Source organism: Leptopilina heterotoma, unplaced genomic scaffold (assembly GCF_015476425.1).
Source record: "Leptopilina heterotoma isolate Lh14 unplaced genomic scaffold, ASM1547642v1 Lhet_54, whole genome shotgun sequence".
Taxonomy (NCBI): domain Eukaryota; kingdom Metazoa; phylum Arthropoda; class Insecta; order Hymenoptera; family Figitidae; genus Leptopilina; species Leptopilina heterotoma.
The window spans coordinates 6037731-6054075 of NW_025111118.1; the positions used below are offsets into that span (position 1 = coordinate 6037731).

Consider the following 16345-nt stretch of genomic DNA (forward strand, 5'->3'; position numbering starts at 1 on the left):
TGTCGTTGTCGAAAATTCTCACATGAAAAATAAAGACAAAATTCTTAGATTTCAACAAAAATTGAATAGGAGTAGGATTAAGATAAAAATAAAATCTTTGACCTTTTACCTACCAAAAGAAATTTTATCTCTTTTTCCTCCCTTTTTTTGTTTGGTAGGTATTTAAAAAATAATTGTCAAGAACTGAAAATAAATTTTCCAAAAATTCTTTAAAATCGAGAAGAAATAAAGAGATCTGTTTTTTTTAGCCCATTCCTGTTTTTATTTTCTGCGTTATTATGTACATAATAAAGTTTAATAGATAATTTGAAAAGTTCACTATTCAAAAACATGAAACTGTACAAAAATCTATTTTTTTCGTCTAACAAAGATGTGACGTTTTTCTTTTTAATTATTAAAGCTATATGCATTTACAAGAGAGTAGTGTTTCTTTTTTCTTTTGCAAAAGGAGAAAAAAAACAATAATAAATATAAAAAAAAACACTCAATGTTTTTGGAGAAAATTTTTTCTAAACACGAAAAAAGGAAACACTTTTTAAAATATTCACGAATGACGATTCACGATGGCTTGATTACTTTCATAATTGATTTTGAATATTCCCAGGCTTCACTGAAATAGAGAAGAAAAATTTAATTAATTTTATTTGAAAACTATTTTGAATATTTTGAATTATATTATTTGAAAATTATTTATTCAAATAATTTTTTTCCTTGTCAAATAATTAACAAAAAAAAAAAAAAAAAAATACGAAGCCAAATAAAAAGCCTAGAGATCGAAAAAATAATTTGACCATAAAATTATTTCTTGTCTCTGATTCTGTTTATTTGAAAATTTACAAATTTTAATAGAATTTTTATAAGTCTTTGTTTTGTGAAAATTGTTGATAAATAAAAATTGATGGCAGAACTTTTTCTTTTTAAATCTTAATAGTTAACTTTTGGTAGACAATAAAAATAAATAAGATTCTAAATAAACTCACTTATGTGCTGGATTCGCTTGATCTAATTGCTCGCTCAATTGAAGAATCAAATTGGCGAACATTTTTAAATGTTCGATTGTCTCTCCCTGTAGCCAAGTTCGAGGGAGCGTACTCATAATCTACCGAAAAAAGAATGCAAATGTTTTAGAATAAAATGATAACAATATAAATATTATAAATTATATAATTAATAATTTTCTTAAAGTTTTCAAAGAATATTTTCGTTCAAATGAATATTTCTTTCTATTTAAATATTTTCAAAAATTACTTGAATAAAATTCAAAACAAAATAAATTCAACATTTATAGAAAGGAATTAATTTTCTAAATTAGAAAAAAAATATTTTCTAACAAAATTTAAATTTAATGAAGTATATGTAAAATAAATAAATTTTAAATACAAGAAGGAAATACTTCCTTCAGGAAATAATTCAAGTATGTATTTTTTCAATTAATTATTGTAATAATAAAATAAATAAATTAAAAAATGTAATACCATATTTGCTTTCGTGAGTGCATCAGTTGGAGGAGAAACTCTCAATCCAGCTAAAAGATAACGATTCAAAAGTGATCCAAGAGCCAAATTTTTAAGTCGTGTATCACCCAAAAGTCCCTGCCAACTGAGCAAATTTCGAAGAAGTTTAACAGCCATTGCGAATTGTCTTTGAAAAAATTGATGTCTAGTGTCTAAAACTCTGTAAATAAGGAAAAGAATTTATTAGATTTTTTTCTCCTTTTTAAAGAATTTACCATCAATAATAATTCAATTTGCCAAAAATTTAAAAAATAACTGCAAATAAAATAGAATAAAAAAAAGTGATTTAAAGAGGTTAAAAACTGAATGAAGAAATTAATTAAAAACAATGTTTAAATAATTACAATAAATAATCAATGTTTTATTCTAATTTTTGACTTTATCACTCAGTAGTCTTATAAATAAATATATTTATTAATGTTTTATATTCGATAATACATACTGCTTCGGTAAAATTGGAATGAAGACATCGTTTTCTACTGCGGATTGAATTTTATCAAAAATTGCATTAAAAAAAGTTCCTAAAAGTTTACTTGAATCATTGAGATTTGGATAGTCTCTAATTAATCTTTTAATTGTTCCTATAAGACGAAGTGTTTGAGATGTGGACATTGGATCCCAAACTTTTTCGACAATTGCTAAAATAAGAAAAACAATTATTAAACATTCCACTTATCAATTTCTAAAATTACAATAAAAATAATTTATTAATTAAAAATTTCCACAAAAAAGAACTTACAAGTTAACCTAGGAATTACAATTTTTTCTATTGTTGATGGCACTAATCGAACATCTGGATCTTTTCGAAGTGATTCTTCAGTTTCTTTACTGTCCCACGAATATAAAAGTAATGAATTATACCATTTCGTTCGTTCTAAATCGGTATTTTCCTAGAAAAATTCACAATTAAAATTAACTTAATTTATTCACAAATTAAATTAATTTTTTAATAAATTAAATTTGTTTATTTTAATTTACTTTCTTGTGTAAATGAAAATAATCGAAATAAAATAATTAAAAATTTTAATTGTTAAACATTATTATTTTCTTGTTATTTTATTATTTTAAAAACTTTACCTTTATTGGATTCCAAGTAATTAATTGTAATCTTATTAAAGGGGAAATCATTTTTGGAATACACATGGAAACATAAGCGTCAGAGTACGCCTCAATATCCGTTGATTTCCATGTTTCTAATTTAGATAGTATTCCTTTCACTGTGGAAAAATCGTCCACAACATCTGAGAAAATATCCTCTGTTTCCTCATCAATTTCCTCTGCAAAGAAAAAGATAGAAAATAATTAAATTTTCGTAAACTTAGTTTTCAGTCAGAAAAATAAATTATAAAAAAGAAGTTTTTTATAATGTCTCAAGAAAAATGGGAAAAATTTCTCATTCTTTACCCTTGGCTTGTTTAAAAGCGAGATTCTGTTGTTCTGTCACTTCATCGTCACTCGACATTCCGTCCATGTGTTTTGGTCCATTTGAGGCCAATTCCCTCGCTCTTCTCCGACGAGCACGTCTTCCCTCTCGTTCAGTGGCTCTTCGAATTCTAGCATCGTCCTCTGGACCTCTTCTCATTGTTTGTCCCCCTAAGTAAAAAAAAAATCAAAACCAAATAGTAAAATTATTTGAAATTCTTTATTAAAGAAAAAAAAAATTCTCGAAATTTGAATTGAAAAAATAATTTGAGAACCAAAGAAAAGTGATAAAAATGTACGATTGAGGAAAATGTAACTGACTTGCAGCGGTGGTGATTTCCTCGGCTTGATCCCTCGTATCTTGTCGACGTCTTTCCATTATTTCTAAAGCCCTCTTCCCATAGAGATCCAGCCATCGTTCCTCCAGTCCAACCACCAATGGCAGCTAAAAAATAAAATCAAATTTAAAATAACTTTCGCTAAGAACACTCAATGTCTTTGGAAGTTTAATGATAATTCATCATGAATTAATTGTATCGCAGCAAAATTAAATATATTCAAATCGATCGAATCGTAGCAATTAATTTGAATATTAATTCGAAAACAGTATTTTAAAACTAATTAACTAATCTAAATTCAAATTAATCAATCAACAATAGTTCGAAATTTGGTTCTAAACTCAAATTAATAAATTTACAACAAAATTAAAAATTCCAAGTCAATGAATTAAAATTCGCTCGATAAATACTGAAACCAATCTTCCAAAGTCATTGCTTATCTTTCAATACTTACACCCATTGATAGAAAAAATTTCATAACAATTTTCGTCATATTTCATTTTTGACAGTAAAATGAAAATTTACATTTTTAATACAGAGAAGATTAGAAACCCCCGGCAAATTCAATTTTTTCTTTAAATTCAAAATTATCAATTTTGATCTTATTTACTAATAAGACTAGTTTTTTTTTTATTTTTCTTCATTGCCGTTTCAATTCTATTTGAAGAACTTGAAAGTCATGTTTTGATTTTTACTTTTTCGACTTCAAAAATTAGTTATGAGGGAGGGGGGAAAATAACTGAAACAAATTTTTAAAATAGAGAGAAAGAGAGATCGAAGGAAGCCGATCGTGGTATTGGAAAACCCTTGGTGCTCTTAGAGAAAGAAAAAAACGTGACAGCGTATCAACCCACCTTCTCATCAAGACACTCTACCAAGTCAGTGACATACCCACGCAACTCTTGGTAATAATTGAAGCGTTGTGCTAACAATGGTGCACGTTCTTTTCCATCGTCCAATTCCTTCACCGTTTGCACGAGATCATCTTTTAATTGTTCCTGATCCAATTGATGGCGTCGATAAACTTCCTTCAAATTCTCCAATCTGAAAAAAAGAAGCAAAATAAATTCATTTTCAAAATTTTTTTTATCATTTTCAGGGTTGCCACAAAAAATTAATTTTGTTTTTCCCTGATTTCCAGACAAAATTATGTCTTTTTCCCTGAGCCTTAAAAATATTCTTGATTCACTGATCCACAAAAAATTAATTTTGTTTTTCCCTGATTTACAGACAAAACTTTGACTTTTTCCCTGAGCCTTAAGAATATTCTGATTCACTGTAAAAATTATTAGACACTCAAAAAAATGTTCTATTACATTTATTTACGAATTTCTCAAATTGTCAAATTATTCATAAAGATGAATAGTTTTATTTAAAATAAATATTTAATCATTATTATTTTTTAATAGGAATTAAGACTTTCAAAAATTTCAAATTCAAACCTTTTCGAAAGTCAACAACTTATTAAAATTTTATTGTAAGACATGAAGATAGCGATCTCTCCGAGTCTTCGACTAGGAGTGATCGCTATCTTCCTGTTTTATATAATAATTTAAATTCCCATATTTTTTTTTTTTTTTTAATTCAATTATTTACAAAAATTTTAATAAAATCCTTCGCAAGAATTCAATTATTTTTGTAAGTAATATAATTTTTCACATTAATTCAATTATTTTTAAAAAATGTAATAAAATTCATTGTAAGAATTCAATTATTATCTAAAATAAAAAAATTGTACTATGATTTAAATTAATTTTTAATACAATTTTAAACGAATTCTCATAAAAAAATGTAATTATTTTCAATAATTTTTTGCAAGAATTCAATTACATTTCACAAATAATGAAATTCTACGCTGAAATTCAAATATTTTCAAAATCAACTATTTTAATAAAATTTCTCAAAAGAATTCAATTATTTTCATAAATAATAAAATTCTTCACAGGATTTCAATTATTTAAAAGAAATGTAGTAAATATCGTTGCAAGAATTCAATTTTTTTCCTAAATAATAAAATTCTTCACAGGATTACAATTATTTTTAAAAAATGTAATAAAAGTTCGTTGCAAGACTTCAATTATTTTCCTAAATAGATAATAAAATTCTTCTCAGGATTTCAATTATTTTTAATAAAATTTTAAGTAAATTATTCGAAAAATGTAATTAATTTAACAAATTTTATTAAAATTCTTTGAAAGAAATAAATGAACAATTATCAATTATTTAAAATTATTTATCTGAAATTAATTTTTAAAACAATTTTTATTAAAAAATTCTATGAAAATTCAATTATTTAAATACAAAAATGAAAAAATTAATGAATAAATACATGTTTCTCAAAATTGAATTCTCATAAAGAATTTTATCAACAAATTTTTAAATAATTGAATTTTTTCGACGAATGTTAATAAAAATTTCAAGAATAATTACATTTTTCAAGGAATTAGGTTAAAATTGTATTAAAAATAATTGAAATTCTTTGATAAGTTTTATTATTTATGAAAATAATTGAATCTGCGAAAAAAAATTGTATTATTTATGAAAATAATGGAATTTTTGCTAAGAAATTTATTAAAAATTTTGTAAATAGTTGAATTCTTGTCAAATTTTTATTATTTATGAAAATAATTGAATTTTGAAAAATAATTTTATTATTTTTAAAGATACCTAATTGAGATTTTGGCGAAAATTTATAAAAAATTTTAAACATAATTGAATTCCTGCAAATATTTGTAACTTCTCTAAAATTAAATTTTTTTTAGTGTTTTTAACTAAAATTCCTCTGTAAGTCCATGATTTTTAATAATTAATTAAATATAATTATATCAAAAAATTAAATAAATTAATTAATTATGAATCCTGCAAATTAAATATTTTTCCATATTTTTCCAGTACTTTTAATAGAAATCCCTGACTTTTCTCTAAATTCCTTGATTTCCCTGACCTGTGCCAACCCTGATTTTATTTTAAAATTCTATTATTTTTTTGTACTTTTTAAATTAATTATTATTCAATATCATAATATGTTCGATACTCATTTTGATATATTATAATATATTCTATATTCAATTAAATATATATTATAATATATACAATATTTAAAGAATACATTATAATAATCGTAAGTTTCCTTACCGTTAGCAAATTATCTGCATTCATTTGTTTGTTTTGAAAATTAAATTTTGTGGGTTAAGTATTGGCATTTTTTATATATTTTTTAATGTCAAACTTTTTAATGTTGAAAATACTTTACTTATTAAATTGTCTCGACTCTTTGGTAAAAAATCTAAAATTATCAAAAATTCAAAAAAATTCAAAAATTCGATTTTCTTAAAATTCAACATTTTTTCCTCTCTATTATGGGATTTAGCTTCATTATTTTTGTGCTTTTGGAAAATACTTTACTTATTTAATAGTCTCGACTCTTTGGTAAAAAATCTAAAATTATCAAAAATTCGAAATATTCCAAAAATTCGATTTTCTTAAAATTCAACATTTTTTCCTCTCTATTATGGGATTTAGCTTCATTATTGTTGTGCTTTTGGAAAATACTTTACTTATTTAATAGTCTTAAATCTTTGGTAAAAAATCTAAAATTATCGAAAATTATCAAAAATTCAAAAATCCGAATTTCTTAAAATTCAACATTTTTTCCTCTCTATTATGGGATTTAGCTTCATTATTTTTGTGCTTTTGGAAAATACTTTACTTATTAAATTGTCTCGACTCTTTGGTAAAAAATCTAAAATTATCGAAAATTATCAAAAATTCAAAAATCCGAGTTTCTTAAAATTCAACATTTTTTCCTCTCTATTATGGGATTTAGCTTCATTATTTTTGTGCTTTTGGAAAATACTTTACTTATTAAATTGTCTCGACTCTTTGGTAAAAAATCTAAAATTATCAAAAATTCGAAAAATTTCAAAAATCCGAATTTCTTAAAATTCAACATTTTTTCCTCTCTTTTATAGGATTTAGCTTCATTATTTTTGTGCTTTTGGAAAATACTTTACTTATTTAATAGTCTCGACTCTTTGGTAAAAAATCTAAAATTATCAAAAATTCGAAAAATTTCAAAAATCCGAATTTCTTAAAATTCAACATTTTTTCCTCTCTTTTATAGGATTTAGCTTCATTATTTTTGTGCTTTTAGAAAATACTTTACTTATTAAATTGTCTCGACTCTTTGGTAAAAAATCTAAAATTATCAAAAATTCAAAAAAATTCAAAAATTCGATTTTCTTAAAATTCAACATTTTTTCCTCTCTATTATGGGATTTAGCTTCATTATTTTTGTGCTTTTGGAAAATACTTTACTTATTTAATAGTCTCGACTCTTTGGTAAAAAATCTAAAATTATCAAAAATTCGAAATATTCCAAAAATCCGAATTTCTTAAAATTCAACATTTTTTCCTCTCTTTTATAGGATTTAGCTTCATTATTTTTGTGCTTTTAGAAAATACTTTACTTATTTAATAGTCTCGACTTTCTGGTAAAAAATCTAAAATTATCAAAAATTCGAAAAATTCCAAAAATTCGATTTTCTTAAAATTCAACATTTTTTCCTCTCTATTATGGGATTTAGCTTTATTATTTTTGTGCTTTTGGAAAATACTTTACTTATTAAATTGTCTCGACTCTTTGGTAAAAAATCTAAAATTATCAAAAATTCGAAAAAATTCAAAAATTCGATTTTCTTAAAATTCAACATTTTTTCCTCTCTTTTATGGGATTTAGCTTCATTATTTTTGTGCTTTTGGAAAATACTTTACTTATTAAATTGTCTCGACTCTTTGGTAAAAAATCTAAAATTATCAAAAATTCGAAAAAATTCAAAAATTCGATTTTCTTAAAATTCAACATTTTTTCCTCTCTATTATGGGATTTAGCTTCATTATTTTTGTACTTTTGGAAAATACTTTACTTATTTAATAGTCTCGACTCTTTGGTAAAAAATCTAAAATTATCAAAAATTCGAAAAATTTCAAAAATGCGAATTTCTTAAAATTCAACATTTTTTCCTCTCTTTTATAGGATTTAGCTTCATTATTTTTGTGCTTTTAGAAAATACTTTACTTATTTAATAGTCTCGACTCTTTGGTAAAAAATCTAAAATTATCAAAAATTCGAAAAATTCCAAAAATTCGATTTTCTTAAAATTCAACATTTTTTCCTCTCTATTATGGGATTTAGCTTTATTATTTTTGTGCTTTTGGAAAATACTTTACTTATTAAATTGTCTCGACTCTTTGGTAAAAAATCTAAAATTATCAAAAATTCGAAAAATTTCAAAAATCCGAATTTCTTAAAATTCAACATTTTTTCCTCTCTATTATAGGATTTAGCTTCATTATTTTTGTGCTTTTGGAAAATACTTTACTTATTTAATAGTCTCGAATCTTTGGTAAAAAATCTAAAATTATCAAAAATTCGAAAAATTCCAAAAATTCGATATTCTTAAAATTCAACATTTTTTCCTCTCTATTATGGGATTTAGCTTCATTATTTTTGTGCTTTTGGAAAATACTTTACTTATTTAATAGTCTCGACTCTTTGGTAAAAAATCTAAAATTATCAAAAATTCGAAAAATTTCAAAAATCCGAATTTCTTAAAATTCAACATTTTTTCCTCTCTATTATGGGATTTAGCTTCATTATTTTTGTGCTTTTGGAAAATACTTTACTTATTAAATTGTCTCGACTCTTTGGTAAAAAATCTAAAATTATCAAAAATTCGAAAAATTTCAAAAATCCGAATTTCTTAAAATTCAACATTTTTTTCTCTCTTTTATGGGATTTAGCTTCATTATTTTTGTGCTTTTGGAAAATACTTTACTTATTTAATAGTCTCGACTCTTTGGTAAAAAATCTAAAATTATCAAAAATTCGAAAAATTTCAAAAATCCGAATTTCTTAAAATTCAACATTTTTTTCTCTCTTTTATGGGATTTAGCTTCATTATCTTTGTGATTTTAGAAAATACTTTACTTATTTAATAGTCTCGACTCTTTGGTAAAAAATCTAAAATTATCAAAAATTCAAAAATTCGATTTTCTTAAAATTCAACATTTTTTCCTTTCTATTATGGGATTTAGCTTCATTATTTTTGTGCTTTTGGAAAATACTTTACTTATTTAATAGTCTCGACTCTTTGGTAAAAAATCTAAAATTATCAAAAATTCGAAAAATTTCAAAAATCCGAATTTCTTAAAATTCAACATTTTTTCCTCTCTATTATAGGATTTAGCTTCATTATTTTTGTGCTTTTGGAAAATACTTTACTTATTTAATAGTCTCGACTCTTTGGTAAAAAATCTAAAATTATCAAAAATTCCAAAAAAATTCAAAAATTCGATTTTCTTAAAATTCAACATTTTTTCCTCTCTATTATGGGATTTAGCTTTATTATTTTTGTGCTTTTGAAAAATACTTTACTTATTAAATTGTCTCGACTCTTTGGTAAAAAATCTAAAATTATCAAAAATTCCAAAAAAATTCAAAAATTCGATTTTCTTAAAATTCAACATTTTTTCCTCTCTATTATGGGATTTAGCTTTATTATTTTTGTGCTTTTGGAAAATACTTTACTTATTAAATTGTCTCGACTCTTTGGTAAAAAATCTAAAATTATCAAAAATTCGAAAAATTTCAAAAATCCGAATTTCTTAAAATTCAACATTTTTTCCTCTCTTTTATGGGATTTAGCTTCATTATTTTTGTGCTTTTGGAAAATACTTTACTTATTTAATAGTCTCGACTTTTTGGTAAAAAATCTAAAATTATCAAAAATTCGAAAAATTTCAAAAATCCGAATTTCTTAAAATTCAACATTTTTTCCTCTCTATTATAGGATTTAGCTTCATTATTTTTGTGCTTTTGGAAAATACTTTACTTATTTAATAGTCTCGACTCTTTGGTAAAAAATCTAAAATTATCAAAAATTCCAAAAATTCCAAAAATTCGATATTCTTAAAATTCAACATTTTTTCCTCTCTATTATGGGATTTAGCTTCATTATTTTTGTGCTTTTGGAAAATACTTTACTTATTTAATAGTCTCGACTCTTTGGTAAAAAATCTAAAATTATCAAAAATTATCAAAAATTCAAAAATTCGATTTTCTTAAAATTCAACATTTTTTCCTTTCTATTATGGGATTTAGCTTCATTATTTTTGTGCTTTTGGAAAATACTTTACTTATTAAATTGTCTCGACTCTTTGGTAAAAAATCTAAAATTATCAAAAATTCGAAAAATTTCAAAAATCCGAATTTCTTAAAATTCAACATTTTTTCCTCTCTTTTATGGGATTTAGCTTCATTATTTTTGTGCTTTTGGAAAATACTTTACTTATTTAATAGTCTCGACTCTTTGGTAAAAAATCTAAAATTATCAAAAATTCGAAAAATTTCAAAAATCCGAATTTCTTAAAATTCAACATTTTTTCCTCTCTATTATAGGATTTAGCTTCATTATTTTTGTGCTTTTGGAAAATACTTTACTTATTTAATAGTCTCGACTCTTTGGTAAAAAATCTAAAATTATCAAAAATTCCAAAAAAATTCAAAAATTCGATTTTCTTAAAATTCAACATTTTTTCCTCTCTATTATGGGATTTAGCTTTATTATTTTTGTGCTTTTGAAAAATACTTTACTTATTAAATTGTCTCGACTCTTTGGTAAAAAATCTAAAATTATCAAAAATTCCAAAAAAATTCAAAAATTCGAATTTCTTAAAATTCAACATTTTTTCCTCTCTATTATGGGATTTAGCTTCATTATTTTTGTGCTTTTGGAAAATACTTTACTTATTAAATTGTCTCGACTCTTTGGTAAAAAATCTAAAATTATCAAAAATTCGAAAAATTTCAAAAATCCGAATTTCTTAAAATTCAACATTTTTTCCTCTCTTTTATGGGATTTAGCTTCATTATTTTTGTGCTTTTGGAAAATACTTTACTTATTTAATAGTCTCGACTCTTTGGTAAAAAATCTAAAATTATCAAAAATTCGAAAAATTTCAAAAATCCGAATTTCTTAAAATTCAACATTTTTTCCTCTCTATTATAGGATTTAGCTTCATTATTTTTGTGCTTTTGGAAAATACTTTACTTATTTAATAGTCTCGACTCTTTGGTAAAAAATCTAAAATTATCAAAAATTCCAAAAATTCCAAAAATTCGATTTTCTTAAAATTCAACATTTTTTCCTCTCTATTATGGGATTTAGCTTCATTATTTTTGTGCTTTTGGAAAATACTTTACTTATTTAATAGTCTCGACTCTTTGGTAAAAAATCTAAAATTATCAAAAATTCGAAAAATTTCAAAAATGCGAATTTCTTAAAATTCAACATTTTTTCCTCTCTTTTATAGGATTTAGCTTCATTATTTTTGTGCTTTTGGAAAATACTTTACTTATTTAATAGTCTCGACTCTTTGGTAAAAAATCTAAAATTATCAAAAATTCCAAAAATTCGATTTTCTTAAAATTCAACATTTTTTCCTCTCTATTATGGGATTTAGCTTCATTATTTTTGTGCTTTTGGAAAATACTTTACTTATTTAATAGTCTCGACTCTTTGGTAAAAAATCTAAAATTATCAAAAATTCGAAAAATTTCAAAAATGCGAATTTCTTAAAATTCAACATTTTTTCCTCTCTTTTATAGGATTTAGCTTCATTATTTGTGTGCTTTTAGAAAATACTTTACTTATTTAATAGTCTCGACTCTTTGGCAAACAATCTAAAATTATCAAAAATTCGAAAAAATTCAAAAATTCGATTTTCTTAAAATTCAACATTTTTTCCTCTCTATTATGGGATTTAGCTTCATTATTTTTGTGCTTTTGGAAAATACTTTACTTATTTAATAGTCTCGACTCTTTGGTAAAAAATCTAAATTTATCAAAAATTCGAAAAATTTCAAAAATGCGAATTTCTTAAAATTCAACATTTTTTCCTCTCTTTTATAGGATTTAGCTTCATTATTTTTGTGCTTTTAGAAAATACTTTACTTATTTAATAGGCTCGACTCTTTGGTAAACAATCTAAAATTATCATAAATTCGAAAAAATTGAAAAATCCGAATTTCTTAAAATTCAACATTTTTTCCTCTCTCTTATAGGATTCAGCTTCATTATTATTCGAATTTTTATTCAAGAGAAAAAATGGAAAACTGAAAAAATTTAGAATCTTTTAAAAATTCCAGGCCTTTTCCATGATTTCCCTGATTTCCAGAAGCCTTTTAAAAATTCCATACCATTTCCATGATTTCCATGATTTACAGATTCTGTAGGAACCCTGCTTTTGTCTGACTTTCTTCTAAATTATCGAATTCAGTGATTTCTGGGGTGAATTTGGTTAAGTTTTAAAATGATTAATTTCTATTTGAATTCGTTTTTTTTTAATGTAGAAAATCTGATGTTAATTTAATTCTTTTTTCGTTATGCACGGCAAAAAATATTTGGCTGGATGAACTACAGATTTCACTTTAGTAGCGAAATTTTTCAGTGCTTCAATTAATACTTTCGTTATTCTAGAGAAACTTATCGCTATTTCAAGTAAAACTTTTTTCAGTGTGTAATAATTATTATTTCTTTAAAAAGTATTTAATTTAAAATGGCTTTATAAAATAAGCAATGCAAAAGATGACCCAGATACTAATTGTAATTGTTCTAGCCATAGTTTAAGTCTAGTAATGTAAATTCTATTTAAATTGAGACCATTGAGTGAAATTATTTGAATTTTAGTTAGTTAAATCTCTTTGTTAGGTTATAATAATTATTTCTTTAAAATTTTTTAAATTGTTTAAAATAAGCAGCCCCACACAACATTCCCGCGCGCTTGCGCGCGGATAGTTTGGCTAGTATATTATAAAATATATTTTTTGAATAGGATTAATTTTTGGAGACTCGTTTTTTTTTATTTTGTTGTGAGAAAATTTCTCGATCTAAAGAAATAAAAAGCTGTGAGGTAGAAAATTAAATTTAACGTTACCTTGCTCGCATTTTATTCAAAACTTCCTCAGGAGTGACGGGTACAGTTTTCATTGGATCTGGCGGATGAATTATTGGCGGGGGTGGTGGTGCAGGCATCATTATCATTTCTAAAGGAACACCTGGTGCAATCATTGGATTCGTATTCATATTTGCATTGTACTGTTGTTGTATGAGAGATTCCTGCTGAGCTGCTGCTATCTGAACATTAAAAAAAGACAATTTTTTAATTTTCCTCTAAAATGAACAACAACAATAATTATTCTTTAATTATTATATTAAATAATATAAATAATTAATTTAATTAGTTAATTAAATAATAAACGCAAAAATAAAACCTACTTGAGCTCCCGTCACACCTTTCCGAAATTGTTGAGCTTCCCATTCCTCTTCTCCATTTCCGTGTTCACTTTCCTCATCATCTGAAACTATTAAAAGTATTTTAAACAATTAACAATTAGTTTCAAGAACAATAGAAAACAAAGAGAATGAATAATTTAGTAATTAATGTAAATAATTAAGGTTAAGATAATAAATGAAATGTTACAAAATTGAAATTAATTGAAACCTACAATCTTGTTTTGCTTGCGAGGCAAAAATGGCTTCTCTCCTCTTTTCCTTGTCCCTCGCCTCCATATTCACCATCATGTCAATTCTTTCCTCGGAATCATCATCACTTCTATCGTGATCCTCTTCTCTGATTAATCTCGATTTACCTTTCTCGTCACTGTTAGTTCGAAAACAATTACATTATATTTCAAAAAATTAAAATTACATTTTCTTATTAATTTTAAAAAACAAAAATTATATTTTTAAAAAAATTTTCTTTATTTTTTTATTTTAAAACATAATTTATTTATTTTCTCTGTTTGAAATATAATTTTACTCATAAATATTTTGTAAATTCTTCCACAATTATTTAATAAATTTTTTTTTCAATTTTATTCGCATAAAAAAGGCGGAAATTATTTATTTTTTCTATTCAGAATAATTCTTACCTTCGATCCTCAATGGGAATATAATCACTTCCCAATTCTCGAGCTTTTTGCCTCCTTTTGCGAGCCGCATGAATCATAGCAGCGTCAGGAATACATCCACCTGAAAATTTGAATTATTTTTTAAAAATTAATATTAATTTTAATTAATTTAATTTAAATTTCATGCTGTATTTGATTTCCAATAAATTGAAATAATTGAATTGAAAAAAAATGGAAATTTTATTGTAAATAGATAAAAAATTGAACATACTTTCTAAAAACATTTTCATGCTATCTGTTTTATCTGAATTTTTGTTCCTATGAAATTTATGTCCATTCGTTTCCTCCTCGTCTTCTTCGTTTGACGAAAAGTCATCTTTACCAGCAGCCAATGCGGCCCTTCCATTTAAAATCAATGGACCAGTATTCTTTATTTTTACCTAATAAAACAAAAATAAGAAAAGTTAGAATTAAAAGTGAAAAAATTTATAGATCCTTCTTAACGATCCTTTCAACTACTGTTCATAATAAAATCTCGAAAAAAATCCCTTCTTTTACACTAATATTAAAAATATTTATAGCAAAGATTTTATTTTAAAAAAAGTAAATTATTTCAAAACTAAGGTAAAAATTTAAAAATTGCGTCAGGGTTTAAAAATAAAATAAAATGTATCAATTCTTTAATTAATTCTAAACTGAGAATATTTAGTATTAAAAAAAGGGGAAAGGGAAAATGTTTTCTATTTTATAAAAATAAAATTGGGAAAAAAAAGAAACGTATAGTTCATTAATTTCTATACGTAGGGTCAGAAAATGTAGAGAATATCGAAAATTCGAAGCCAGTAACTTGAAATTAATAGCAGACAATTAATACTAGTAAAACATCATAGAGATAGCTTACTACTAGATCATCTGTCTTTATTTCTAAATCTTTTTCCTGCTTAATAGACATGTTCGATGATTCAGAGTCCACTTGCATTTTCTCTTCACCTTTCTTTTTTTTTCTTTCGTGATCAAGTAGTTTCATCAGTTTTTTGCTTCTCGACGATTTCTTCACTTTAAAAACTTCTCCCTCATCGGCTATAAACATAAATATGCAATTAAATAAAAATAACAAACAATTCGACTATTAATTCTAGAAATTCAAATTTACTACTTAATAATAAATAAATACTACTTAATACTTAGTTTAATAAAATGAAAAATTGAAATTTATAAATGAGAAATTGTTTATATATAACCTACTTTATTTTGTATTTACAGATATTAAATACTTTTCTATTTGTAATTTTGTTTTCTTTTTCCTTTATTGTTTGTTTACTTTATAAATAAATAAAAATAGTCAACTTTATGGAGAAAATGAAATTAATTTTTAATGTCTTCTCTTTTTAACACCTGAGTAAAGCCAATAAATGATAGATAGAATAATCTAGATAATTCAGCGAAGCGATTGTTAAAATATTACGTAACAACATTAGTAACACATAGGATGTAAATTCCTACAAAAGTTTAAAAAAAATTTTCCTTCTAATTGCAATTTTAAGAGAAAATTCATGAGGATTTAAAAGGTTATTTGCCCCTGGCAATTATAACGTTATAATCATTATAAACATTTACTGTTGATGTTAATTGAAGAATAAACTCTTTGCCCTTTTTCTAATACCTTCATCAAGCTCCTCTCCAAAGCTCAGGAGCGTTTGTTTGGGTTTTTCCTTCTTCTTTGGTTTCACTCTGACAATTGGAGCGTCTTCTGTCTCCATTCTGTTCTCATTATCTTCATCATCGTCGTTGAAATGTCGTCGACGAATATTTCGTTTTGGCTTATTAAAAAGCGACATTTTCCTTTAATTTTCCTTTACCTTTTATTGAATTTTTATTTCTCTACACAATTAAAGCTAAATAATTAATTAATTAACACTTGTCAAACAACAATCACCGATTTATTGGCAATACACGATGAGATACCCAACACCTTGCCATCGCCATTTTCAACTCACTAGTGCTTTGAAATTATCTGCAGGAATTTTAACCTTAAAGTTTGTCTAATTTCAAAAAAATGTTCATCAAATTCTTTCGAATAGAAACAAAATTAATTTTCA

At 24.3% G+C, this 16345-nt stretch overlaps 1 protein-coding gene across 1 annotated transcript; it reads right to left on the reverse strand.

The window, feature by feature from the left end:
* Positions 1 to 238: 238 nt before the first annotated feature.
* Positions 239 to 16256, reverse strand: LOC122508465 (PAX3- and PAX7-binding protein 1). Its single transcript, XM_043621831.1, has 16 exons — positions 15910 to 16256; positions 15148 to 15326; positions 14518 to 14686; positions 14268 to 14367; positions 13842 to 13996; positions 13612 to 13697; positions 13271 to 13470; positions 4129 to 4318; positions 3258 to 3381; positions 2919 to 3107; positions 2592 to 2791; positions 2254 to 2404; positions 1957 to 2152; positions 1476 to 1674; positions 981 to 1099; positions 239 to 610 (listed from the first exon to the last, which is right to left on the reverse strand). The coding sequence occupies exons 1-16, from the start codon at positions 16082 to 16084 to the stop codon at positions 559 to 561; spliced, it is 2484 nt and encodes an 827-aa protein (XP_043477766.1). The 5' UTR covers positions 16085 to 16256; the 3' UTR covers positions 239 to 558.
* Between the last annotated feature and the right edge of the window lie 89 nt (positions 16257 to 16345).